Source organism: Nomascus leucogenys, chromosome 11 (assembly GCF_006542625.1).
Source record: "Nomascus leucogenys isolate Asia chromosome 11, Asia_NLE_v1, whole genome shotgun sequence".
Classification (NCBI taxonomy): Eukaryota; Metazoa; Chordata; class Mammalia; order Primates; family Hylobatidae; genus Nomascus; species Nomascus leucogenys.
This window is the reverse complement of record NC_044391.1, coordinates 46,527,819-46,555,569: the sequence shown is the minus strand read 5'-3', so window position 1 is coordinate 46,555,569 and position 27,751 is coordinate 46,527,819. Positions and strand designations below refer to the sequence as shown.

The following is a 27,751-nucleotide window of genomic DNA, read 5'->3' as shown; positions in this document are numbered from 1 at the left end:
GCATTCCTGTGATCCTACCTACCTGGAAGGCTGAGGTGGCAGGATCACCTGAGCCTGGGAGGTGGAGGCTACAGGGAGCCATGATCACACCACCGCAGCACTCCAGCATGGGTGACAGAGTGAGGCTCTGTCTTAACAACAACAAAAAAATAGTCTGAGAAATTTTTTTCAAGGGAGAAGGAGTCTGGCACAAGCTAAGAATAAGTAGGACTCTTTTTATATATATTTAGGATCGAGTACAATTGTTCCCAATTTTTCTTGGGAGACAGAGCAAGTACTCTAGCAGTGACTCAATGACTTGAAAGGCAGTTTAGTTACAAAGTATGAGCAGTAATGTACTGCAATGGAAAGATGACAAACTGCAGTTTCAGACTCCAGTTCTGTTTACTAAAACTACTTTTTAGGTGATTGGAAAATTACTGAGCTTGACTGAGCTCTTAATTTTTCATATTATAAAAAGGAATAAAACATCACTTTGCAGAGGTTTGTTGCAAGGATTGGAACAATATGCTATTTCTATTAAGTGCCTGACACAGGATAAGTGTTGAATAATCAGTAGCTGATGATTATTATTAGAGAGGAAAAGCTGGGGAATACGGGGAACTAGACAAGTCAGTTTGTCTTTTTTTTTTTTTTGGAGATGGCGTGTCACCCAGGTTGGAGTGCAGTGGCGCAATCTCAGCTCACTGCAACCTCTGCCTCGTGGGTTCAAGCAATTCTCCTGCTTCAGCCTCCCAAGTAGCTGGGATTACAGGCACCCACCACCATGCCCAGCTAATTTTTGTATTTTTAGTAGAGATGGGATTTCGCCATGTTGTCCAGGCTGGTTTTGAACTCCTGACCTCTCAGGTGGTGCACCCGCCTTGGCCTTCTAAAGTGCTGTGATTACAGGCATGAGCCACCGCACCTGGCGGGGCTTGTCTTTTATGACACTATGTTCTTCTGGTTGTACTTCATGAGCCCTAACCTTTCTTCTGCCACTTCCTCCTCACTGTGACCAGAAACTGTTATCATCTGTTACCCTAATTTTCAACTAAGCAGCCTATTAGGTCTTCTCTTAATGTTCCCTGTATGCATAAATGTATGGCCATGTTCCAATCACAGAAGAGAAGAAAAAGTTTCTTAAGAGATAATATATTCTTGTTAATTCTTTTAAACCTAAAATGAGAAAATTCATAAATGTTGGTTAAAAGAATGAACTAATAAGGAGAACTAATAAATGCAGGCAATGTACAATCAAGGAGAAACTAGAAAAATGAGAAAAACTCAAAAGGGATGGGTAAAATTAAAAAAATGAGGTAAAAATGTCTTTTTTTTTTTTTTTACTGAATGAAGAATTTTATGAAAATTAAATTTTAAAAAAGGGAAATGAGAAGGAACTTGATCCCAATCATAGATAAAATAAGGGCCACTGGAGAAAAGAATGGCACTTACCTTTTTGTTACATGTGTGAAAAATGAGAGCACAAAAATAAAGTGGTATTTGGAGTGAAGAGAAAGATCTTTTAGAAAAGGTTTTGTCTCTGTCTAGGCCTCAGGCCCTTATTAAATTTTTTTTTTTTTTTGAGATGGAGTCTGACTGTACTCCAGCCCAGGCTGGAGTGCAGTCACGCAGTCTCGGCTCACTGCAACTTCTGCCTCCCAGGTTCAAGCAATTCGCCTGCCTCAGCCTCCCGAGTAGCTGGGACTACAGGTGTGTGTCACCACACTGGCTAGTTTTTGTATTTTTACTAGAGACGAGGTTTCACCATGTTAGCGAGGCTGGCCTCGAACTCCTGACCTCAGGTGGACTGTCTGCCTCGGCCTCCCAAAGTGCTGCAATTACAGGCGTGAGCCATGGCACCCAGCCAGTTTTTGTTTTTTTGTTTTTGTTTTCCCCTGAGACAGTCTCACTCTGTCGACCAGACTGGAGTGCAGTGGCACGATCTCAGCTCACTGCAACCTCTGCCTCCCTGGTTCAACAATTCTCCTGCCTCAACCTCCCAAGTAGGTGGGACTATAGCCATGTGCCGCCATGCCCGGCCAATTTTTTGTATTTTTTTCTTTTTTTAGTAGAAATGGGGTTTCACCAAGTTGCCCAGGCTGGTCTTAAACTCCTGAGCTCAGGCAACCCACCAAAGTGCTAGGATTACAGGCGTGAGTCACCACACCCGGCCCATTTTTTGGTCTTAAGGGGATATTCCATACCAATATTTCAGAGGTGTTGCTGCCTCACTGTGCAGCTGAGCTGTTATCCACAACAATGGCCTCCTTGTGCCTGTTCAGCCCTCACTCACCTGGGCAAGGTCCTCTTGTCTCATTGCTCAAAATCTTCCAGGGCTCTTTCCCTTTCTCCAATAAAGAGAACACTTCTGGCTGATAAATGCAAAGACCTGCCCAGAAGATAAGACACAGCAAAGAACTTATTGTAAAGATTCTAAAATTTGCAACTACTTCTTTGGTTACTAAGGAAGAAAAACAATTACAGGCAGGGCAAAAATAAGTTATAAAGGATAGGAAAGATGTAAGTGCCCACCGAGGATAACTATTGCCAGATTTACAAAGTGCAAACCATTTTCCAAAAAACAAAGGTCAGGAGTTACCCTGGACATTTAAAAGACAATAAAAAGAATCACAATACAGAAAGCAGGAATTTCTAAGGAAATGGCTGAATCTTACCCAGTGAGACCATGTTGCTATAGTTCTCCAACATCACATCTCTATATAAATCCCTCTGTTCCAGGTCCAGGCACTCCCACTCCTCCTGAGAGAAATCTACAGCCACATCCCTGAACATCATCAACTGTTGAAAGAACAATTCCAAATATTAATGGTGAGATTTTAAAAAATAATTATAACCCCTATAGATGAAAGGGGAAAGGCTGGAAAGGGGCACTGCAGGGAGTGGGGCATATACTGGGCAAAAAACTGGAGTTGGCTGCCTGTGGCTTCAGGGGAAATGACATGGGAATAAGGGTGACTAAAGCCGAGTGTCTACATGCTCTTTGTTTTTTTTTTTTTGAGACAGAGTCTCGCTCTGTCGCCCAGGCTGGAGTGCAGTGGCGCAATCTCTGATCACTGCAAGCTCCACCTCCCGGGTTCACGCCATTCTCCTGCCTCAGCCTCCCGAGTAGCTGGGACTACAGGCGCCCACCACCACGCCCGGCAAATTTTTTGTATTTTTTAGTAGAGACAGGGTTTCACCGTGTTAGTCAGGATGGTCTCGATCTCCTGACCTCATGATCCACCCGCCTCGGCCTCCCAAAGTGCTGGGATTATAGGCGTGAGCCACGACACCCGGCCTACATGCTCCTTTTTTTTGTTCTTTTACGAGACAGAGTCTTGTTCTGTCACCCGGAGCGGAGTGCAGTTGTGCAATCTCGACTCACTGCAACCTCTGCCTCCCAGGTTCAAGTGATTCTTGTGTCCCGGCCACCCTAACAGCTGGGGTTACGTGTGTGCACCACTGCGCCCAGCTAATTTTTTGTATTTTAGTAGAGACAGGGTTTCCCAATGTTGGCCAGGCTGGTCTCAAACTCCTGACCTCAAGTGATCCACCCACCTTGGCCTCCCAAAGTCCTAATGAGCCACTGCACCCGGTAAAAACTCCTGTTGCTCAGTTACCACATCTTTATGATCTTCAAATCACAAATACCAAAACATCAGAATGGCAGCCCAGAATAACAGACATCATATGAGGTTTCTGTTGATACCACTGAGAGGCTACACCAACCTGGAAGAACTAACCCCAGATTTATTATGTGAGAAAAGTTGGAGGTTTTGTTGGTTGTAAGCGGTCTTTACTGGGCACAAACAGACTTGTGCATACAGAGACTTTGGCCCAGGTAATTGTCCTTTGCTTAAGCTACTACTTTTAGTTGAATTGTCTGTTAGTTTAAATTGAGGGAATTCTCAAGAGATACACTCCCTGACTGAATATTATTTTCTGTGGAAAATGTGTAGAATCTCCAGACTCTTTGTTAAGCAGCTGACAATCAGCAAATTCAGTGTCATAAGTGATTACTGTGAAAGTCATCAAATGAGTTTTTTGTTGATACCACTGAGAGGCTACAGCAGCCTGGAATAACTAACCCCGGATTGTTAATGATACTAACTTCTCATTAATTTCCTGGAAAATCTCAGATCTCTTTGAACTCAACCTCCCATCATATCTGCTAAGGAAAGCATCACAAAGTACCACATACCTAAATGAATACCAACCAACACCAACTCCCATCTTGATTAAATGAAACATCCCATTCTACAGAGTAAATAAAAGCCTTTATGTAGTATGTCCCCTTTAATTATTCCATCCCATCTTGTTAAGCCACAGGTTTGAAATGAAAACTCTTTACTGTTCCCCTTAAGGAAATGTATTTCTCTTCTTCAGTGCTCTGCCAGATCGGGACACAGGAGATACTGAAAGACCTGGTGGATAGATTTGGTCCTACTGGTTGGAGAAAAGAGGGATATCTAGGGAAAGCATTGGCCTGTTTCACAATCATTACTTATGATGCTCAATAGTGATTCAGGTAAGCAGTTTAAGGATAAGCAATAAAAATATTCACATGATTTGATATAAATGGGTTATATTTTTGGAGAGAGGCAATTCCAACTCACATGGGCCATGACTTAACATTCCAAGTCCACCACTCCTTCTCTGGATTCTTCTCTGGGTGAGGCAGTGTGCTGAGAAAGCAGAGCTAGAAGGAAAGAATCACAATGTCAGGCCTTTTCAGAGCTCTCAAAGGGACAAATAGGAAATGCCATTTTCTTCCTTGGAGGTAAGTCAGAAGGAACCTGAAGAAATCCTGGCCCTATCCAAAACCAGAGAGATTCAACAAAAGCAGGATGAAGTTTCAGTCTAATCACTTATGCCAAAATCATGACATGGATCAGGATACTACTAGATAAGTCAATTCTGGCTTGCCCTAAATTCATATATACCTACATTAACATCTTCAAGCCACCTATGAATGTCAGTTACTTGTCTCATTGAAAAGATCTGGAAATGGGTCACTTGCTCAAATTCACTATTAGGAAGTATCATAGGTTTGCTGAATGCAAAGCTTGTTACTTTGAATACTGTATCCTACCCTCTGGATTTCAGAATTTCTTATTTTATTGAGTGAAGGATGAGGTGGGCCTTTCCCTTATAGGAGCAGCCCATGATCTCTGCCTCCTGTGTTTTCATTAACACTGGGCATCAGGGTGGCTTTTTCATGAAGGGAACCCAAAGATGGAAGGAAGGCTGGATTGGGCGAATAGTCCGTTTTGTGAAGCAAGTACTTTTATTAAAAAAATATATTGGCTGGGTGTGGTGGCTCTCACCTGTAATCCCAGCACTTTGGGAGGCGAGGCGGGTGGATCATGAGGTCAGGAGATGGAGACCATCTTGGCCGACACGGTGAAACCCCGTCTCTACTAAAAATACAAAAATTAGCTGGGCATGGTGGCGCAAGCCTGTAAATCCCAGCTATTCAAGAGGCTGAGGCAGGAGAATCGCTTGAACCTGGGAGTCAGAGGCTGCAGTGAGCCGAGATTGCACCATTGCACTCCAGCCTGGCGGCACAGGGAGACTCGGTTTCAAAAAAAAAAAAAAAAATTATATATACATATGCCTCTCTGAATCTAGCTTTGCACTTAGCACAAGGGAATCAGATAAATACATTGCAGGACCTACTATCAAGGAATTCACAGTCAGAAAAGTAAACAGCAATTACAATACTGTAGGAAATAAAGGTAATCATGGTTATGAAAGGAGCCAACTAGTTCTAAGGAGCCCAAACCAAAACTAGTTCTTAACAGAAAATTTCCTGTAGGAAATGGTACTTCAGCTGACTCTTGAGGGGCTGTTCTGTGTGGGAAATGCGTGAGGGGAGAAGAAAAGACACACACACAATACCTTTAAGGGTAAACAACCTTTATCCCATGTAAATGGCAGTACAGCTTTAATAAGCAAATGATATAATAAGCAAATTGCAATGGAAAGGGGAGAAGGGAAAATATATATACACACATACATACATATCACCTCAGGTGATCCGCCCGCCTCAGCCGCCCAAAGTGCTGGGATTACAGGCCTGAGCTACCACGCCCAGCTGACAATTATTTTTAAAATGCTGCAATGAACATTCATGTAAAAGTTTTTGTTTGAGTATCTATTTTGTAGTTTTCAGAGTACAAGTTTTATTTTCTATGTAGAAGATCATGTCATCTGCAAATAGAGATGCTCTTACTTGTTCCAATCTTTTCTCCAGTATCCTTTATTTCTTTTACTTCCCCAATTGCCCTAGCCCAGTTGCTAGTACAATGTTAAACAGAAGTGGGGATCCTTGTCTGGTCCCTGTTCTTAGAGGGAAAACATCTAGCTTTTTACCATTAAGTGTGATGGTGGCTCTGGGTTTTCCCTAGATATCAGGTTGAGGAAATTCCTCTTTATTCCTAGTTTGTAGAATGTGTGTGTTTTAAAAAAATCATAAAGGGTACTGGCTCTGGTCAAATGCCTTATCTCTACCTATTGAGATGATTGTGTGATTTTTGTTTTTTATTCTGTTGATATGATGCATCACATTAACTGACTTTTGATGGTGAGCCAACCTTGCATTCCTGGGATAAATCTCAGTCATGTTATATAATTCATTTTAGATGTTACTGGATTTGGTTTGCTAGTACTTTGTTGAGGATTTTTACACCCATATTCTTATGAGATATACTTTGTCTGGTTTCAGTATCTGGGAAATACTGGCCTCATAAAATGAACTGGGGACTTGGCTGTATTCCTTAATTATAGCAGAAGACACTGGGTGAACTCAGAGCTGATAATAGGAGTCCTCCTGAACCAGTTGAGCTTCTGAATGGCAAAGAAGGCCTGGCTATTCAAAGGGAGCCAAATTTTTAAAAAATTATCTTCTACTGGGGTAACAGAGGAAGAAACTCTTGAGCAAAAAAACCTTAAAAACTACCCTTGCCCCATTCACCTTTTTCACAGGAAAATACCAGTGACAGCTATTCCAGGAAAATCTATTACATCCTCTCCAAAATATAAATTAGATATAACATGCCTAAGGTAGTTAGATAAAAGTTTTAGGCTGGGCGCGGTGGCTCACGCCTGTAATCCCAGCACTTTCGGAGGCCAAGGCAGGCGGATCATGAGGTCAGGAGATAGAGACCATCCTGGCTAACATGATGAAACCCTGTCTCTACTAAATATACAAAAAATTAGTCATGTGTGGTGGCATGTGCCTGTAGTCCCAGCTACTTGGGAGACTGAGTCTGGAGGATTGTTTGAGTCCAGGAGTTCAAGGTTGAGGCCAGCCTAGGCAACACAGTGAGACCACATCTCTAATAAATAAATCAATCAACTACAAGGTGCATAAGATCTGACAAATGCCACAGAAAGTATAGTATGGAATAAATAATACAGAAATTAACAGAACAAAATGTAACAAAGAAAGGGGTGAAAATCATTTGAAGAAATGAAAATGAAGAGATCCAATATGCAAAAGGCAGAGCACCTAAAGATGAAATCCAAATTAAGAGGATATATGTAAAACTATGGTTTTAGCTGTAAATCTACAGTTTTAATACTCAAGATGAATTTCCTGAAATAAAGTGTAAATACACATGATGAAGAGTGAAACCATATTATAGGTGAAAATGACCCAAAATAGTACCAAAACATTACCTAATAAAATTATTAGACTAAAACTCATTGGGAATCAAGATAAAAATATCAAGTCACCTATAAGAAAAAGGAAATTCAGTTGTCATCAGACTTCTCCAGTGCTAAATTCAGTACCCTAAACAGTGGGGTAAATCTTCCAACATACTTGTGAAAAAAACAAATGAAGGAGTCAAAATATTTTTATATCCAGCCAAGCTGTCATTAGAGTATAAAGGATATAAGGAGTTTTATGATGCAACTTAGGAAATACTGTTGACATGAGCTCTTTCAGAAGAAACTACTAGAAGACATACTCCAGCCACAAAAGAACAATAGTGAAAGTTTCATCAAAGAATAGTAGTGATGGTGAACATATTTAAATGCAAATCTAAATAAAATAGTAAGAGCGGAATTATGGTAGCCAGCATTCTGGATGGCCCCAAAGGTACCCAGTATGTGGTATTCACAACACTGTGTAGCTGGCTCCTGTACTGAATAGGATTAACTTGTATACCATTAAGATACTGTGGAAATGACAGAGTATGGGATAGATCATAAAAGACCCTGTGGTTTCGACCTTATGGACTCTTGCTGTCCTTTTGCTCTGGAGAATGCCAGTTGACATGTCATAGGAACACCTAAGAAGCCCCATGGAGAGGTCTACATGGTGAGAAACTGAGGTCTATTGCCAACAGCCACGTGAGAGCCATGTTGGAATGTGATCCTCTAGTCCCAGTTACGCCTTCAAATGATAGCAGCCCTGGCCAAGAGTGTGACTGCAACCTCAAGAGACCCCGAGCCAGAACTTCCCAGCTAAGCCACTCCTGAACTCCTGATCCACAAAAAATGGTATTAAGATAATAAATATTTATTGCTATTTTAGGGTACTATGTTTTACAGTGCCAGGCGCGGTGGCTCGTGCCTGTGATCCCAGCATTTTGGGAGGTTGAGGCAGGTGGATCACGAGGTTGGGAGACTGAGACCATCCTGGCTAACATGTTGAAACCCCGTCTCTACTAAAAATACAAAAAAAATTAGCCAGGCGTGGTGGTGGGCGCCTGTAGTTCCAGCTACTCAGGAGGCTGAGGCAGGAGAATGGCGTGAACCTGGGAGGCAAGGCTTGCAGTGAACCGAGATCATGCCACTGCACTCCAGCCTGGGCGACTGAGCAAGACTCCGTCTCAAAAAATATATATATATATTTTATAGCAATAGATAACTAATATAGAAATGAAAGTTAGAGAATAGAAAATAGACTAGCTTACTGATTGCCTCATTTGTGATAACTGAGGGTGTCGTTTCAAGCTGAAAATCAAGGGGAAGAAATTTAGAAATGTTTAAGAGTATAGCCAGGGCAGGAGGATTGCTTGAGGCCAGGAGTTTGAGGCCAGACTAAGCAAAAGAATGAGACCTTGTATTTAAAAAAAAAAAAAAAAAAAGTGAATACAAATGTAAGTCAAAAAGGGCAACATGTCAACTAAATTTCAACATACAAGCAAAAAGTAGGAAATTTAAATTTAAAATGACAGCACTTAGCAAAAATTCAAATTCCTATAAATAAATCTAAAAATATATGTAATCTATAATGTCTTTTGTTTGTTTTTGAGACGGAGTCTCACTCTGTCACCCAGGCTGGAATGCAGTGGCACAATCTCGGCTGACTGCAACTTCCGCCTCCCGGGTTCAAGTAATTCTCCTGTCTCAGGCACTGTAGGCACTGTAGTCCTATAGGACTACAGGCACCAGCCACCACGCTAATTTTTGTATTTTTAGTAGAGACGGGGTTTCACCATATTGGTCAGGCTGGTCTCGAACTCCTGACATCAGGTGATCCACCTGCCTCAGCCTCCCAAAGTGCTGGGATTACAGGCATGAGCCACCACACCCGGCCTGTACAATGTCTTTATATTAATTACTACAAATACTTAAAGAAGACCTAAACAAATATCACATTCATGGGATGAAAGGCTGATAATTTTCAAGGTGTCAGTTTCCCCCCAATATAGTGGTATAGGAAGCTTAAAAGTAAAAGGATAGCAAAAGATATACTATGCAAATCATAATCAAAATCATGCTCAGGTGGCTATAATATTAGATATCGTAGATTTCAGAGCAAATAAATAGCATGGAAGAAAGGATGGTCTTGAATACATGGTGCCAGGTCAACTGAATTTATATGAGGAAAACAAATCATGATTTCCCCTCATGACACACAAAAAGCAATTCCAGTTTTATATACCTACATGTGACAGATAAATATAGATGAAAATACAGAATATCTTCATACCTTGGAGATAAGCAAAGATTTGAATAAGATACAGAGAGTACAAACCATAAGAGAAAAATGATAATGATCAGACTACATTTTAAAAAGCAATTTCTGTTCATCAGAAAAGAGTGAGTGGGCTGGTCACGGTGGCTCACGCCTGTAATCCCAGCACTTTGGAAGGCTGAGACGGGCGGATCACCTGAGGTCAGGAGTTCGAGACCAGCCTGACCAACATGGAGAAACCCTGTCTCTTACTAAAAATACAAAATTAGCCAGACGTGGTGGCGCATGCCTGTAATCCCAGCTACTCAGGAGGCTGAGGCAGGATAATCACTTGAACCCGGGAGGCGGAGGTTGCCGTGAGCCGAGATTGCACCATTGCACTCCACCCTGGGCAACAAGAGCGAAACTCCATCTCAAAAAAAATAAATAAATAAATAAAAAGAAGAGAGTGAGTAAAAAACCTTAGGCTAGGAGACGATATATGCAATACACAAAGCTGACAGGGGACTCACATTCAGATTATACAAAGAACTCTTAAGGATTAACAATGAAAGACAAGTTCCCCAACAGCTAGGCTAAGAACTTGAATTGGCACTTCCCAAAGGAAGATATCCAAATGGACAATGCACATTAAAACAAAGGCATTCAACTTCCTTAGTCATCAGTTAGGAAAACCACAATGCAATACCACTACATATCCACCATATTGGCAAACATTTTACAGTCTGACATGCCATGTGTTAACAAGAAGATGGATCAATTGGAACTTGCATAAACTGTTGATGGGAACTTTTAACTGGTTCAGCCATTTTGGAAAACTGACAGTATCTGCTTGAGGAGATTCACATACTCTTACCAATTCCTCTCCTTGGAATAACCCAATAGAAATGCATACACATAAACACAAAATGACAAGTGCAAGAATGCTCTCTTCCTGATTATTCATGAGAATAATGTCTTGTCTGTATATATGATAAACTTCAATAAAAAGACTAATTAGGAAGAAATACAGCATATTACAAGGCAAATACAAACAAAAAAATAAGCAGAGGCCATGATCTTGAGCATGCTAAAGCCTGCAATTCATAATAAACACATAACAATCATTAATATCTGTATATCAACTAACAAAGCAACAACAACTTTCATAAAGCAAAAGTTACAGGTTACGTAAGAAATAAAATTTCGGCTGGGTGCGATGGCTCACGCCTGTAATCCCAGCACTTTGGGAGGCCAAGGTGGGCAGATCACAAGGTCAGGAGTTCGAGACCAGCCTGGCCAATATGGTGAAACCACGTGTCTACTAAAAATACAAAAAAAAATTAGCCGGGCACGGTGGTGCACGCCTGTAGTCCCAGCTACTCAGGAGGCTGAGGAGGGAGAATTGCTTGAACCCAGAGGTTGCGGTGAGCTGAGATCGCACCACTGCACTCCAGCCTGGGTGACAAAGGGAGACTCCGTCTCAAAAAAAATAATAATAATAAAATTTCATTAATACACCTCTCTCAATCCAAGACAAATCAAGTGCAAGGCAAAAAGTAAGTATAGACTGACTAGATGTTAGATCACAAATAAAAGCTCACTAAGTTCCAAAGTTTAAAAATAACACAATATAGCAAAACTGTAAATTATATTATGGGTGAAGTGGGGACCTATGTACTTTACTGGAAGTCTTCAACATAATCAATAGAGGTTGAGGTCCCCTTACGTCACAGGGATCAAGACTCCTCCACAACACTGAGGCCAAGACACTACACCACTCTATTAGTTTTCTACTGCCATGAGGTAGTGGCTTAAAATAATACAAATCTAGTATCATATAGTTCAGTAGAAGTCTGAGTTGGGTCTTACCAGGCTAAAATCAAGATGTTGGTAGGGCTGTGTTCCTTTCTGGAAGCTCCAGGGGAGAATTCGTTTTCTTATGTTTTCCAGCTTCTAGAGGCCACCAACATTCCTTGACTCAAGGCTCGCTTCATCTATCTAGCCAGCAATGTGGCATCTCTCTGACCATTCTTCTGCGGTCACATCTCCCTCTGACTTTAAACTCAGCCAGGAAAGGTTCACTGACTTTAAGGACCCATGCCATCATATTGGTCCAACAAGATAATCGCCCCCATTTCAAGGTTCTTAACTTAATCCCCTTTGCAAAGTCCTTTTTGCCATATAAGGTAACATCGTCCTGGTTTCCAGGGATTAGGAGGTAAACACTGGTTGCAGAGCCATCATTCTGCCTACTTTGACCACCTTTATGGCTTCTATCTTAAGCTTCCTTCTTTCTGAGAGGTATTCAGTGAAGGAAATAATGTACACAGTGGTCCATTTCCAAGACAAAATGCCTTGAATCGCCTTAGGTAAGCAAACTACAGAAGAAACAGGCTATACTAGGCCCCTGCTTGGATAGATAATGCCTGCTTGTCAGCCTCCCGCTTTCTCCCTTCCCCCACTTAGTTGCCTTCACCCAAACAAAAGAAGTTTAGTCTAAGATGAAAGTTTATTAGCCTGCAAAATAGCTCATTTTGGCTGCTCTTATCAGCCTGCCCAGCTACTTAGGTCATAAGTCAAATACTTGAAGAGCTCCTGAGCTAACTAGGATTGCAACGCATTGTGGGCTGCAACCAAATGCAGCAAGACAAGCCTAAAAAAAAACAAAACACACCGGGCTGGGCGCGGTGGCTCACGCCTAAAAAAAAACAAAACACACCGGGCTGGGCGCGGTGGCTCACGCCTGTAATCCCAACACTTTGGAAGGCCGAGGCGGGCTGATCAGGAAGTCAAGAGATCGAGACCATTCTGGCCAACATGGTGAAAACCCATCTCTACTAAAAATACAAAACTTAGCTGGGCGTGGTGGCACGCACCTGTAGTCCCAGCTACTCGGGAGGCTGAGGCAGGAGAATCGCTGGAACCTGGGAGGCAGAGGTTGCAGTGAGCCGCGATTGCACCACCGCACTCCAGCCTGGTGACAGAACGAGACTCCGTCTCACAAAAAACAAAAAACAAAACAAAACACCTGAAGCCCCTACCCAACAACCAATAGGCAACATCCGGGAAGATTGTGACCCCATAGTACTCAGCCTATGAGGAACCAGGGGAGGAACCTGTGCAGTAGGGGATAAATTGCTTGCTGAAACTGTGTTGGGTGTACCTATTGGACACCGATCTTGCAAGACCATCATTAAAAGTCACACTTTCGCTGTTCTCCGGGTCTCTGAGTCCATTCTTTGGGACGGGTAAGTTTGTTTCTCACACTCAAGAAATCATCTTTCACTATCCCAATGCTATCTCTCCAAAACTGGCTGGAATCCACCCAGAATAAGTGTCAATCCAACCTTGTATTTACATTTATCTACTATAAGAAGTCCCAGAATTTCTAGTCAACTGTCTTTTCAGACATTGTACTCTATCAAGTCTCATTTGTCCCCTTTTCTCATTCTTCCCAACTTTCAACACTTTTCCTGTATGCCTTCATAATGGAATTCATAATTCATTAACAACCAACTCCTCTTTTATCTTCAGCCACTTCCTTGAACATGCCCAAACATTCTGAGTCTAACAGAAACCAGGCTCTATCTGAAGGACTCTGCAGCCCTCTCAACATTTCCCCAGCTACAGCCTCTTACCAGTGGGTCTGAAAATGGAACAGATGGCCGGCCTCCATATTGTTCACTACCTTCAGACCTTTCTTCCTCCCTCCTCCACAAACTCTAGTTTTGAATTTCCTGCCATGAGATTATATATAACTCACCACATCTCACTTTTGTTGACCTCTACCAAACACAGGCTATTTTCCCCCTATATCTGAAATCTTCAGCTCATGGTTTACTCTCTGCAGCGCGATTACCCTTTTCTATTTTTTTTAATTCTTGCATTTTTAACTACACCCACACAGATGAGCCTTGTTTACTTACCCTTGCCTGGACTTTTCTCCCCGCATGGCTCATTTCCAACAACATGTTTATGGGTGGTTGTTCCCCAGCCCTCTACCCCCACCTGCTGCTCCACTTCTGTACCCTAATTTACAGAGAAACTCTTGAACTATGTTGTCTACACTGTGTCCCATTCTTCTCCCCTCCTTCTAGGTTGCCCCCACTCCAATCCAGCTACAGGCCAGCACAAAAACTGCTCCCCACACATTCACGTAGGACTATGCTTGTCACTCAACGCAAGGCTCCATTCTTTGTTTTTGGCCCCATAGCGGCTGCTATCACTACCTTTACGAACGTGGTCACGCACAACGCGACGCAGTTATAATCACGTACATACAGTCACATTTAAATAGTCCGTTAGGGTCACACACAGCGCCCATCAACGTCGTGTGCGCGTACACGCGTGCGTACACACACACACGAGAAGCTCACGTCGCGGCCCCCGCTCCTACATCAATTTCACTCTCGCATCCACTGCTCCTGTCGCGATCGCTCGCCCCCACTCTCCCTCGCCGGCAAAGCCACCAACTCCAAAGACGTTAGCACCTCACTCCCCTCAGCCCCGGACTCGGGCCCTCCGGAGTCATTCGGCGTGTGTCTCAGAGTCACTCACCCGGCCCTGCGGTCCCTTGATGGGGGAAGGTTCCGCGATCTCCCTATTATCCCTAAAGGGACAGAGCGCTGACAGGAAGTTGCCTGGGGAACGGTGCACTCTGGGAAATGTAGTGCGGAGCCTGGGCCGTCTTTAACTGCCCCTGACACCACGGTCACCATTAACGGACCCTGGATTTGAGCCCCATCCCCTCGCTGGGCAAAAACCATCGCCCACACACCGCTCACAGCTGCTGCCGAGAGCTTCCAGAATTCCAGGCCGCGTTTAGGAAGCTTCAGCGGAGGCCTGCAGGCTGCCCTACCTCTGCAAATGGCTCCCAGCCCTGGGAACAGGACAGTAAGCCCAGGCCATCTTAGGCTGGAAGTAACCTTGGCTCCGACGGCCCCCGGGAAATGTAGTCCAGAGCCTGGAACACTGTAGAAATGCCCCGGGGGGATGGTGCGATGGTTTTCAGCAGGAGCTCGCTGCGTGGGCCTCTGACCCACGTGGCGTGGCGGGAAAGTCCTAAAAGACGGTGCCAAGCGAGTGGCGAGTCTGTCCCATCTCTGCCCGAGCCTTGGCCCGGCTGTATGGACACCTCTTATCCCACAAGTACCATCCTGGGATAGAACGAAGGGGAAACGGTCCATGGGACACAGCTACATGCCCGGCCCTATAGGGGTACCCTGCCTGGGAATCCATGAGAACTCTTCCTAATACCTTATTCCCATCCTCCAATCGCCCTTAAAGTGTTTGGTTTCAATTAATGTTTATAGTAACATTAGTATTGTTTTGTAAATTCCATTCATGCCATTCTTTTTGCTGAAGTACACACTTGTCAGTTTTTATTTGCTTCTCTTTTAGATGTACATCATTTAAATCTACATCTAAACTTTCTGACAGGAGTAATTTTTTTCAGTACTTTCAAACTCATCAGGTAATTAAAATAGTTTTTTCTTTTTTTTATTGTGAAACAGAAAATACTTGATGTGCATAAAATGTGTAAGTTCAGTATAACTCCACACAAGTGTTGGTATCTCAAGAACAAATGCCCATTCTATGTGATCATTTCTTTTTCTTTTTCTTTTTTTTTTGTTTTTTTGAGACAGGGTCTGGCTTTGTCACCTAGGCTGGAGTACAGTGGCACGATCTAGGCTCACTGCAACCTCTGCCTCCCTGGCTCAAGTGATCCTCCCACCTCAGCCTCCAGAATAGCTGGGACTACAGGTGTGTGCCATCACACTCAGCTAATTTTTATAGAGACAGGGTCTCATCATGTTGGCCAGGATGGTCTCGAACTCCTGGGCTCAAGTGATCCTCCCAATTAGGCCTCACAAAGTACTGGGATTACAGGCATGAGCCACTGCACCCAGCCTGTGTGATCATTTCTGATACCCAGCTCCAGCTCCAGCTGACCTTTAGGGTATTAATATCTTGGCTCTTTAATAGTTTTAATCTCTCAGCTGGATGCGGTGGCTCACGCCTGTAATCCCAGCACTTTGGGAGGCTGAGGAGGGTGGATCACCTGAGGTCAGGAGTTCGAGACCAGCTTGGCTAACATGGTAAAACCCTGTCTCTACTAATAATAAAAAAAATTAGCTAGGCGTGGTGTGCATGCCTGTAATCCCAGCTATTCTGGAGGCTGAGGCAGGAGAATCGCTTGAACCCAGGAGGCGAAGGTTGCAGTGAACCGAGATCATGCCACTGCACTCCAGTCTCAGTGACAAGAGCGAAACTCCATCTCAAAAAAAGAAAAAAAAGTTTTAATCTTGCTATGAAATGTATATAAATGCAATCAAATTGTACGAATTTTCTGTCTTGATCAGTTCTTAAACTCCTAACTGGATTAACTGAAAACCCCATAGTAAAGGCCTTACAGAAGGAAAGGTATGCCCATCCAGCCATCAACGTCATTTTCCTGGTACTACTGGCAGGGGACCCCAAGACCAACCACTACACCCCCAAGCTCTGATGATGCACTGGGAGGCTCACAGTGAAGTGATACAAAAGAAAATCAGTAAAGAAAAAAGCACATGGGGCAAAGTCCAGGGGAAACCAGGTGCACACTGCGAAGAGTTCTTTCCCAGTAGATTTATATGGGATTTATTTGTTCCCCAGCAGTGAGTTGTGACAATACATGTGAGATGTTACCAGCCAGGGAAGTTTATTACAGACTCAGTGCCCTATGTTTTTATTGGGGGCTGGTCACATAGGCAGTCTGTGCCTAACACATACCAGAATTTCAGATTCCCAGAAGGAAAGCAGGTGTTTAGTTTGTACAAAAAGTTTAGGCATAGTAAGCCAATTATCAGGAAGGTGGGAACCAATCTGAAATACAAGTTCTAGATGCAAGCCAAAGACTAACCTCGTATCAGGCCTTTCTAAGGATAAGTAGTCTCAGGCCTGCTATGTTAACTAATTTCTGCTCACTACTGTCCTAAAGATGTATGGTTTTCTGCAACATCAAATTACAAGACGCATGAAAAGGCAAGAAAAATCATGACACACTCAAGACATAAAAGCAAAAAGCAACAACAAACAAACAGAGGTAGACTCAGGTAGGATCTCCCCAGGAGCTTGAGGCTGCAGTGAACTGTGATTGCACCACTGCACTCTAGCCTGGGCAACAAAGCAAGACCCTACCTCAAAAATTAAAAGAAAAGAAAAAGATATGATGTAGATGTTGGAACTATCTAAAAAGGAATTTAAAATAACTATTATTGATATTTTCAAAGCTTTACCATAATGTTTTTCAACCAGAGGTGATTTTGTTCTCCAGGAGATATACAGCACAGTATGGAGAAGTTCTTGGTAGTCACAACTGGAGAGGTGCAATTTGCATTTAGAGGACAGAGGTCAGGGATGCTGCTAAATACACTACAAGCACAGGATAGCTTGCCACAACAAAGAATTGTCCAGCCCCAAATAATGGTCCAAGGTTGAGATGCCCTAAGTAGTCACGACAGTGTGTTTTTGGTGAAGGACAGAAAGATAGATTAATGGAAGGAACAGGCTGGGTGCAGTGGCTCATGCCTGTAATCCCAGCACTGTGGGAGGCGAAGGCAGGTGGATCACATGAGGTCACGAGTTCGAGACCAGCCTGGCCAATATGGTGAAACCCCATCTCTACTAAAAATACAAAAATTAGCTGGGTATGGTGGCACATGCCTGTAATCCTAGCTACTCGGGAGGCTGAGACAGGAGAACCTCTTGAACCTGGGAAACCTGGGAAATGGGGGTTGCAACGAGCTGAGATGGCACCACTGCACTCCAGCCTGGGCAACAGAGCGAGACTCCATCTCAAAAAATATATATATATATTTTTAGGCCAAGGCAGGCGGATCACCTAAGGTCAGAAGTTCAAGACCAGCCTGTCCAACATGGCAAAATCCCATCTCTACTAAAAAATACAAAAATTAGCTGGATGTGGTAAGGCAGGGGGAATTGCTTGAACCCAGGAAGTGGAAGTTGCAGTAAGCCGAGATCACACCACTGCACTCCAGCCTGGAGGACATAGCAAGACTCCATCTCGGGGTGGGGGCGGGGGGGCGGGGATAAGTTATTTATTTATTTTTTTGTAGAGACAAGGTTTCACTATGTTGCCCTGGCTGGTCTCAAACTCCTGGCCTGAAGCGCCCCTCCCGCCTCTGCCTCCCAAAGTGCTTGGATTACAGGCATGAACCACCACTCCTAGCCTATAAAACTTTTTCAGGAACACATAAAAGAAAGTGTACATGACCTGCAGTTAGATGAAGGGTTCTTAGACATGACAACAACAGCACAATCCATAAAAGAACAACTTGATATACTGGACTTCATAGAAAATTTAAACGTCTGCTATTCAAATAACACTGTTAAGGAGAAAGACATGGGATAGATTGGGAGAAAATATTTGTAAATCATATATCAGGCAGAGGACTTGTATCCAGAATATATAGAGAACCTTCAAAACTCAACAAGTAAACAAATAACCTCAAGCTTAAAATGTGCAAAGGGTATAAATGGAAATAAAAAGATAGATATCAGGAAAAAATAGTATAAAATGTCCCTAAATGAGATTTATAAATCACTAATTTCCACCATATATAAAGTGCTCATACATTTCAATAAAAATGAATAATGTTTCTAGAATTTAAAAAATTAGTATTATAGTAAGACAGACAAAGGAAACATAGTTCATGGAAATAATAAGTTTTAAATATTTAAAAAGGTAGTCACCTTCATATCCAATGAAACAAAGTCAATAATATAGTCAAAATGAAACTATAAAAGTCACTTTAGGGATACAATGGAGTGGCTTGCAGCAAACCAGTATTCCTGCACAAAACTAAAAAATCAGATATAATACAAAAAAAAAAAAAACAAAGCTTTTTTACTTTTTTTTCCTGTATGAAAAAGACAGGAGGGGCTGGGCACGGTGGCTCACGCCTGTAATCCCAGCACTTTGGGAGGCTGAGGCAGGTGAATCACGAGGTCAGGAGTTCGAGAGCAGCCTGGCCAACATAGTGAAACCCTGAATCTACTAAAAATACAATTAGCTGGGCGTAGTGGTGGGTGCCTGTAATCCCAGCTACTCAGGAAGCTGAGGCAGGAGAATTGCTTAAACCCAGGAGGTGGAGGTTGCAGTGAGCCAAGATCGCACCACCACACTCAGCCCTGGCGACAGAGTGAGACTCCATCTCAAAAAAAAAAAGACATGAGGGAGTGTTTGAGACAACCAGGAATAGTGTAGTCAACACTGTAGATTGTAAGTAATTGCAGACATTGCACAGCCACATTTTTCCTGGATTATTTGCCAATTCTTGGCAAAGGGCAGAAGGATCCAGACCGCTGGGACTTTAGTTTTCTGGGCCTAAAAACACAACACAGTTTTCTGGGCCTAAAAACACAACATTGGAGACTTTATGGGCCAAGATCCGTGTGAGAAAAGAGGGACAGAGACTTGAACTCTACATAAGGCTGGTTTTCTTCTCAAGACAGTTACCCATTTCTGAAACTGGTTGGGTCAGGAGGCTCAGGAACTTAAGTGGAAAGCTTCCAAAAAGCAGCAGAGTTTTTGGTAGTCTTGCTGGATTAAGAAGACAAAGATTTTGAGTTCAGGCCCTGGCGGGGGAAGGGGCCTTGGTGAACACACCAGATCCTCCTACTGAAACCCTGATGGGCTACGCCCTAGGAGCAGGGGCAAACCAGAAGCACAATGAACCTCAACAACAGTAATGGAGCCTTGACTCAACTCAGTCACTGATTAAATGAAGGTCATCAGCCCCTACTTGATTTGCCCAGTAAAGGAAAGGATGAATTCTCTAAAGGAAGATATTATCTGCAGCCTCTACTATTTTTATACACCAGTCCAGAATTTAATTTTAAAAAGTATTAAGCATGCCGAGACAGGACTGTATGACAGAAAACTCTTTGAAAAAACAAACAGGTCGGCCAGGCACAGTGGCTCACACCTGTAATCCCAGCACTTTGGGAGGCCGAGGCGGGTGGATCACCTGAGGTTGGGAGTTCGAGACCAGCCTGACAAATATGGAGAAACCCCATCTCTACTAAAAATACAAAATTAGCTGGGCGTCGTGGCACATGCCTGTAATCCCAGCTGCTCGGGAGGCTGAGGCAGGAGAATTGCTTGAACCCAGAGGCAGAGGTTGTGGTGAGCCAAGATCGCACCATTGCACTCTAGCCTTGGCAACAAGAGCGAAACTCCATCTCAAAAAAAAAATAAATTAAAAAAAAAAAAAGGCCGGGCAGGGTGACTGATGCCTGTAATCCCAACACTTTGGGAATGCCTGGGTGGATTGCTTGAGCCCAGGAGTTTGAGATCAGCCTGGGCAATATGGCAAAACCTCACCTCTATAAAAAAAATTAGATGGGTGTGGTGATACATACCTGTGGTCCCAGCTACTTGGGAAGCTGAGGTGGGAGGATCGTTTGAGCTCAGGAGGTTGAGGCTGCAGTGAGCTGAAAACACACCACTGTGCTCCAGCCTGAGCAATAAAGCGAGACCCTGTCTCAAAAACAAAACAAAACAAAAAACAAAAAAAAACCCAAAAAGCCCCCAAACTCCAAACAACAAACAAACAAGCAAACAATAGAAATAGACCAAAATGTGATCCTGACATTACAGTAAGTAGGCAAGGACTTTTAAAAAAGATGAAAAGACGAAAAATTACACCAAAGAACTGGTGTACACATTGGTATGTATAATTGAAGTCCCGAAAGAAAAGTAGAGAGAGCATGGAGAAGAACCCTATTTGAAGAGATAATGGCAAGGAATTTCCCAAAACCGATTAAACACAGCAACCACAGATTCAAGTTCACCAAAACTCTGAGAAAAAAATATATATAACCTAGAATTCTATAGTCAGTAAAAATCTCCTTCAAAAAAGAAAGGATAAAAAGACATTTCAGACAGACCGTGAGAATCCATTGCCATCAGAACAGCACTAAAAGAAATACTAAATGGAGTTTTTCGAGAAGAACAAGATCTCAGATGAAACAAAGAAATTTAGGCCGGGCACAGTGGCTAATACCAGTAATCCCAGCAATTTGGGAGGCCAAGGTGGAGGTTCATTTGCATCTAGGAGTTCAAGACCAGCCTGAGCAATATAGCAAGACTTTGCCTCTACAAAAAATAAAAAATTAGCTGGGTGTGGTGGCGCACACCTGTGGTCTCAGCTACTCAGGAGGCTGAGGTAGGAGGATCACTTGAGCCTGGGAGGTCGAGGCTGCAGTGAGCCATGATCATGCCACTGCACTCAACATGGGTGACAGAGTCCCTGTTTCCCAAAAAAAAAAAAAAATTAGTAGGGAAGGAATAGCAATAGAAAGAGTAAATATGTGAATATAAATGAATATTGACTGCACAAAGTAATATATTGCCCTCTGGGGTTTTGAATCTATGCAGAATTAAAATAAATAACAAAAATAAAGCAAAAATGAGGATGGAGGTAAATGGAGTTAAAGTATCCCAAGGTCTTCTAGAAGTATTGGGGGAATGGTAAAGTCAATAATTTGTCCTAGACTAAAACAAAGAGGAATGCTGTAATCTTTCAGATCACCACTGAAAGATTTTTAAAAACGTACAACAAATTGACAGAAAAAATGGATCCACCTTTGGCTTTGCAGAAAATGACAGTGCAATATGACAGCACAAAGATTTATAAAGAACCTAGATTCCTTTTTTTTTTTTTGAGGGGGGTGGTGGGAGATGGAGTTTCACTCTTGTTGCCCAGGCTGGAGTGCAATGGCATGATCTCGGCTCACTGCAACCTCTGCTTCCCGGGTTCAAGCGATTCTCCTGCCTCAGCCTACCCAGTAGCTGGGATTACAGGCATGCACCACCACACTTGGCTAATTTTTGTGTTTTTATTAGAGAAGGCGTTTCACCATGTTGGCCAGGATGGTCTCGAACTCCTGACCTCAGGTGATATGCCCATCTCAGCCTCCCAAAGTGCTTGGATTACAGGCATGAGCCACCACACCTGGCCCCGATTTTATTTTTATCTGGAATACGATATATTTCATTTACACATTCATTGTCCACTTCCCCAACTAGAATGGTATACTCTGTGAGGACAGGAAATCTTGGCTGTTCTGTTCACTGATATTTTCCTAGTGCCTAGAATAGCACCTGGCACAGATAAGTAGCTCAATGAGGCCAGGCGCAGTGGCTCACGCCTGTAGTCCCAGCACTTTGGGAGGATGAGGCGGGCAGATCACGAGGTCAGGAGATCAAGACCATCCTGGCTAACACAGTGAAACCCTGTCTCTACTAAAAATACAAAAAATTAGCCGGGCATGGTGGCAGGCACCTGTAGTCCCAGCTACTCGGGAGGCTGAGGCAGAAGAATTCTTGAACCTGGGAAGCGGAGGTTGCAGTGAGCCGAGATAGTGCCACTGCACTCCAGCCTGGGTGACAGAGTGAGACTCCTTCTCAAAAATAAAAAAAAATAAAAAAAAAAAAGAGCTCAATGAATATCTGCTGAATGAAGAAATACAATGGTTGACAGGAACAGGAAATAGGAACTTTCACACATTTTTGGTTGGAATAAAAATTAGTTCACCATTTGTGGACAGTAAATACTTACATAGCCTCTGTGTTCTAACTGCATTTCCTTAGATTCTCTATTAGTCTATTTGGCACTCGTTCATCAAGAGGCCAATTATACTAACTATATTTTCTTATTTTCTGTATTCTTGATGCTCTGGCATTTGGGGACCTTACCAAAAACAGGGAGAGGCTGCTCCTCTCAGGGCTAATTCCTAAAGATAATCACAGTTTTCCAATGAGCACAGCTTACATATGCAAACCAACCAATCCTGAGTCTATACCTCTCTGATATTGTGATGTAATAAGAAATATGTATTTTGGTCTTTATCCATGTCCATGGTTCTCATGGGTCCTAAAACCCTTGTAGTTTCCTAAACAGAGTATTTTCTGTTAAAACACTTGTTCTTAGCCAAGTGCAGTGGCTCACACCTGTAATCCCAGCACTTTGAGAGGCCAAGGCGGGCAGATCACGAGGTTAGGAGTTCAAGACCAGCCTGGCCAACATGGTGAAACCCTGTCTTCACTAAAAATACAAAAATTAGCCGGGTGTGGTGGTGCACATTTGTAATCCCAGCCACTCGGGAGGCTGAGGCAGAATTGCTTGAACCTGGGAGGCAGTGGTTGCAGTAAGCTGAGATTGCGCCACTGCACTCCAGCCTGGGCAACAGAGTAAGACTTTGTCTTGGGAAAAAAACAAAACAAAAACACTTGTTCTTTTGTCCTTCGTTATGTTCTGAATGTGTCCCCCAAAATTTATATAGTGAAACTTAATTGCCAATGTGTTAGATTAAGAAGTGGAGCCCTGGCCGGGCGCGGTGGCTCACGCTTGTAATCCCAGCACTTTGGGAGGCCGAGGTGGGCAGATCACGAGGTCAGGAGATCGAGACTACGGTGAAACCCTGTCTCTACTAAAATTAGCCGGGCGTGGTGGCGGGCGCCTGTAGCCCCAGCTACTCGGAGAGGCTGAGGCAGGAGAATGGCCTGAACCCAGGAGGCGGAGCTTGCAGTGAGCCGAGATTGCGCCACTGCACTCCAGCCTGGGCGACAGAGCGAGACTCCGTCTCAAAAAAAAAAAAAAAAAGAAGTGGAGCCCTTCACGCCTGTAATCCCAGCACTTTGGGAGGCCAAGGCGGGCGGATCACCTGAGGTCAGGGGTTCAAGACAAGCCTGGCCAACATGGTGAAACCCCGTCTCTAATAAAAATATAAAAATTAGCCGGGATTGGTGGCATGTGCCTGTAATCCCAGCTACTCGGGAAACAGACAGGAGAATCACTTGAACTGGGGAGGTGGAGGTTGCAGTGAGCCAAGTTCATGTCATTACTGTCCAGCCTGGACGACAAAGAGAGACTCTGTCTCAAAAAAAAAAAGAAGTGGAGCCCTTAGGAGGTGATTAAATTATGAGGGAAGAGCCTACATAGATAGAATTAGTGCTTTAAAAAAAAGGATTGAGGGAATGAGTCCAGCCCTTCAGTACCTTCTGACATGTGGGGACACAGCATTCCTGCCCTCTGGAGGATGCAGCAGCAAGGTCCCATCTTGGAATCAGAGAGCAGACCTACCAGACACCAATCCTGCTGGCATCTCAGTCTTGAACTTCCCAGCCTCCAGAACTGTGGGAAATAATTTTCTATTATTTACAAATTACTTAGTCTCAGGTATTTTGCTGTAGAAGTACTAAGGGACTAAGACACTTCAGTTCCTGAAATAGCACCAGAGTAATAAATGTGAAAATGTCTTTATTGTTCATTAGCCAACCCCTTTCAACCACAAGTGAGTTAATGAGGTGATGTTACTAAAGCCCCTACATAACCACAGGATAGGGCAACCAAACATGTGATTAGAAGGTTGGAAAGTTCTGCCCTACCCCATGACTTCTGGGAAAAGGAAAAGGGCTGAAGGTTGAACTCATCACCAATCGCTGCTGATTTAATTAATCATGCCTACATAATGAAGCCTCCATAAAAACACAAAGGGCTAGGTTCAAACAGCTTATTTCCCGGACCTCCCCACAGGCATTTTCTTTTTTCTGTTTTTTAGGAGACATTGGTGGGGTAAACATATAAAAATGTGATTGCCTCATTCAACCAAGAGCGTTAGCCATAATTAAAAGATGTTCAGATGGAGCTGTACAGGAATGTGATGTTGGAGAACTAGAGCAACAGAGCCACATTAGGTATAGATCGCTTCCCTGTATAGTCCAAATTTTGTTGTTTTTGTTTTTTGGGTCTTTTTGTTTGTTTGTTGTGTTTTGTTTTGTTTTAAGGAGCGGAGAGTTTAATAGGCAAGAAGGAAGGGAGAAGACAGAAGGAAGAAGTTCCCCCATACAGAGACGGGGGTGGGGGTGGGGGTGGGGGTGGCTCCAAAGCCAAAAGAGGAGGTCCCCTTGTGTTTTGGGTTTTTTGGGGGTTTTTTTGAGACGGAGTCTCACTCTGTCACCCAGGCTGGAGTGCAGTGGTGCGATCTCAGTTCACTGCAACCTCTGCCTGCTGGGTTCAAGCCATTCTCCTGCATCAGCCTCCCAAGTAGCTGGGATTACAGGTGCACACCACCACGCTCAGCTAATTTTGTATTTTCAGTAGAGAACAGGGTTTCGCTATATTGGCCAGGCTGGTCTCGAACTCTAGGGCTCAAGTGATCCACCCACCTCAGTCTCCCAAAGTGCTGGGATTACAGGCGTGAGCCACTGCATTCATACTTCGTTTTTTTATTTTGTTTTGTTTTGTTTTGTTTGTAGAGAGTATGCTGTTCAGGCTGGTCTCAAACTCCTGGGCTCAAGTGATCCTTCTGCCTCAGCCTTCCAAAGTGCTGAGATCACAGGCATGAACCACCATTCCCGGCCTTTCCTGCCATTGTTAAAAGCTTCAGGATTATATTTTACATCAGCATTTCCTGTTGTCATACACTTCCTGCCATCATATTTCGGCAAACTCTACCACCTCCCAAAGTTTCTAGCTTAAAAAATTATTGATTTCCTCCTAGCTCCCCTTTCTGTCAGTTTTTTAATTTTATATTTCTTTTCAAATGAGTCCTTACATTGATTTTAAAAATTTAACAAGATTATAGTGAAAAGGAAGTTTCCCTTTCATATTTATCTTCCCTATATGCATCTATTATGATGAGTTTCTTTTTTAAACTACTTTTGAGTACTCATAACTGATTTTGAATTCTAGTTCAGAAAAAATGTCTGAATGTTAAATGTTTACCTAAAAAACGCTATTTTATTATATCAGTAATGGAGCTTCCCCCCTTTAAAACTGCTGCTCCAGGAAGATACAACCTTGTTATCACAATTTAAAGAGAAAATGAGACTTGGAGGTTCAGATTCCTCCACAATCACAGTATCAGCTACCCACGCAGTGACCCACATTCAGGTGATTACACACACTCATACACAGATCCATACACGATCTTGCCCCCCCACCTCCACACACTCAATATGACCTCCCCAACGCCCAAAGCTGCACGCTTCTTGACCTCACCTCTCACACACATACCAATCTGACCCGCACGCGGTTTCTTTCACTCAACCACCCAGACACCCCTCATCCCACCAGCACAAGCAGGCCCACTGCGGTCTCACACACACTCGAGCCTTCCTTTGCCCAGTCTCACATGCATGACTGGGATCCTGGATTTGTCCCCTTCCGACTCCCCATGCTGGTTCGGTCCCAGAGGCTCAGGTGCCGCATTGGGGTGCGCTCTCCCGGCTCCACACGCTACGTAGCTGCCCGCCTCAAGAGCGTCTGCGTGCTTCCAGCTTTAAGTGGAATTCCAAGCAGCCTCCGGGGCACAGTTAGTCTGGTCACTGCGGCCAGACTGCCGCCTCAGGACCCAGAGAACGCAGCCCACTTTCGTTGGGCCCATCTATCCCCGGCGAGGCTTGGACTACGTTTCCCAGGAGACCCTGCGGTCCAGTATGTCTCCCGGGGAGGGGCGGGAGCCCGGGAGCCGCCCTCTGAGGCTGGGCGGGGTGAAAGAAAACTTGCACCAGAGGACTTAAACAGGCAAGAAGGACTTGGTTAAAGACTATTGCAATAGTCAACTTCCAATACAACAGCAGCTGGAGATTTATAGCTAACGGGCTGGGTGAAGGAGTTAAAGGATGGTAAATTACTAAGAGGAAGTTAAGTATCAAGGGTCAGGGGATTGTTGCTAAACTGGCTTAGCTGGATTCTTGCTGAAGTGCGGTTCGCAGGCTATGGAGGAGGCCTGGCCAAACAACAAGAGCTCAGAGGAGCCTGATTAAAGCTTGGTCTAGGGACTCCTTGTCAGGTGAGACTCCCGGAAGGCTCCGATGGGCAGCTCACCTCAAAGAGATAGTTTTGTTGGTGCCGGAGTCCGCGCCATGGGAATCGGGATGGCTGGGCTGTAGCTTTCGGCAACCTGTCGCTTTCTGGACTACACTTCCCAGAAGACTCTAGGCCCAGGGCACTCTCCCGCGATAACTAGATTGTCTCTTGAGGAGTGGGCGGGATCTTCCCGCGGGTTTGGGCAAGCGGCCTTGGGGCTTTGTGAGATAGCTAGGGTCGACTTGTTTGGATTCCGGTAGAACGGAGCTGACCCTATCCAAGCAGGCGTAAGTGAGGCGGCTCGGAGCCGGGCGCGACAGGAACTCCCGACCTGTGTGGGCTGCGTGGGGAACAGGCTAAGGAGCGATTGTGAGGAGTCTGTACGGTTGTGACTGGGGGTGTCTCTATGGTGGGCGTGTGTCTGTGCGACCGTGTATGGAACTGTGAGGGCGGGGAGGAGGACTTTTTGTTTATGTTTGTGCGGGTGTGAGTAGAGTTAGTGACCGGGTTGGGCACTGTGTTTGCGAGTGTGAGGTTCCTGCACCGCGGCTGTGACTGTATGTCCCCTTGGGGGGGGGGGGTGTGTGTGTTTACTACCATTTGCCGAACTGCGTGTAGTATGCCTTAATTTTGAGGTTTGTGGCTACTTCCGTGTGTGTGTGTGTGTGCGCGCGCGCGCGCGCGTTGGTGATATTGTTGATGTAGGGTGCGTGTGACTTTGTTGTCATTGTGACCCCAAGGTGTATGTCACTGGGAATTTGAGTGAGAGATGCCCACGGACTCTGTGGTTGTGTCTGTGTCTACCCCCGTGGTGTGTATGAGTGTGTGATTGTGTGTTGTGTTTAGGTTTGGGGTGCCTGTGACGTTTATGTCCCTATGGTGTGAGTGAGTGAGTTTGTGTGACTATGTGTCCGTATAGCCAATGTAGGTATGGGGAGTCTTTGTCTTTGTGACTCCAGCCACTGGAGACCCC

The 27,751-nt window shown here is 44.0% G+C and overlaps 2 protein-coding genes and 1 long non-coding RNA gene across 9 annotated transcripts in view; 2 read left to right on the top strand and 1 right to left on the bottom strand.

Moving 5' to 3' along the window:
* Positions 1 to 11,914, top strand: part of LOC105740459 — a 40,199-nt gene extending 28,285 nt beyond the window's left edge. The window contains exons 2-4 of the long non-coding RNA XR_004032258.1: positions 2,722 to 2,811; positions 4,369 to 4,510; positions 11,849 to 11,914. This is a non-coding gene — a long non-coding RNA (uncharacterized LOC105740459). The remainder of the gene's footprint in view (positions 1 to 2,721; positions 2,812 to 4,368; positions 4,511 to 11,848) is intronic.
* ZNF790 (zinc finger protein 790) overlaps positions 1 to 26,884 on the bottom strand; it is a 29,544-nt gene extending 2,660 nt beyond the window's left edge. Inside the window, exons 1-4 of one of the 5 annotated variants that reach the window (XM_003252689.4) lie at positions 26,797 to 26,884; positions 4,599 to 4,681; positions 2,658 to 2,781; positions 2,276 to 2,371 (exon numbers count right to left, since the gene is read on the bottom strand). In XM_003252689.4, the coding sequence (XP_003252737.2) occupies positions 2,276 to 2,371; positions 2,658 to 2,781; positions 4,599 to 4,607 (229 nt within the window). In that variant the 5' untranslated portion in view covers positions 4,608 to 4,681; positions 26,797 to 26,884. The other 4 variants (XM_003252690.4, XM_003252688.4, XM_030822287.1 and 1 more) reach the window with 4 other exon arrangements.
* Positions 26,885 to 26,970: 86 nt separating this feature from the next.
* ZNF345 (zinc finger protein 345) overlaps positions 26,971 to 27,751 on the top strand; it is a 55,756-nt gene continuing 54,975 nt past the window's right edge. For all 3 annotated transcript variants that reach the window (XR_004032256.1, XR_004032255.1, XM_003252709.3), the window contains exon 1: positions 26,971 to 27,065. The gene's annotated coding sequence lies outside the window, so the exon portion shown is untranslated. The remainder of the gene's footprint in view (positions 27,066 to 27,751) is intronic.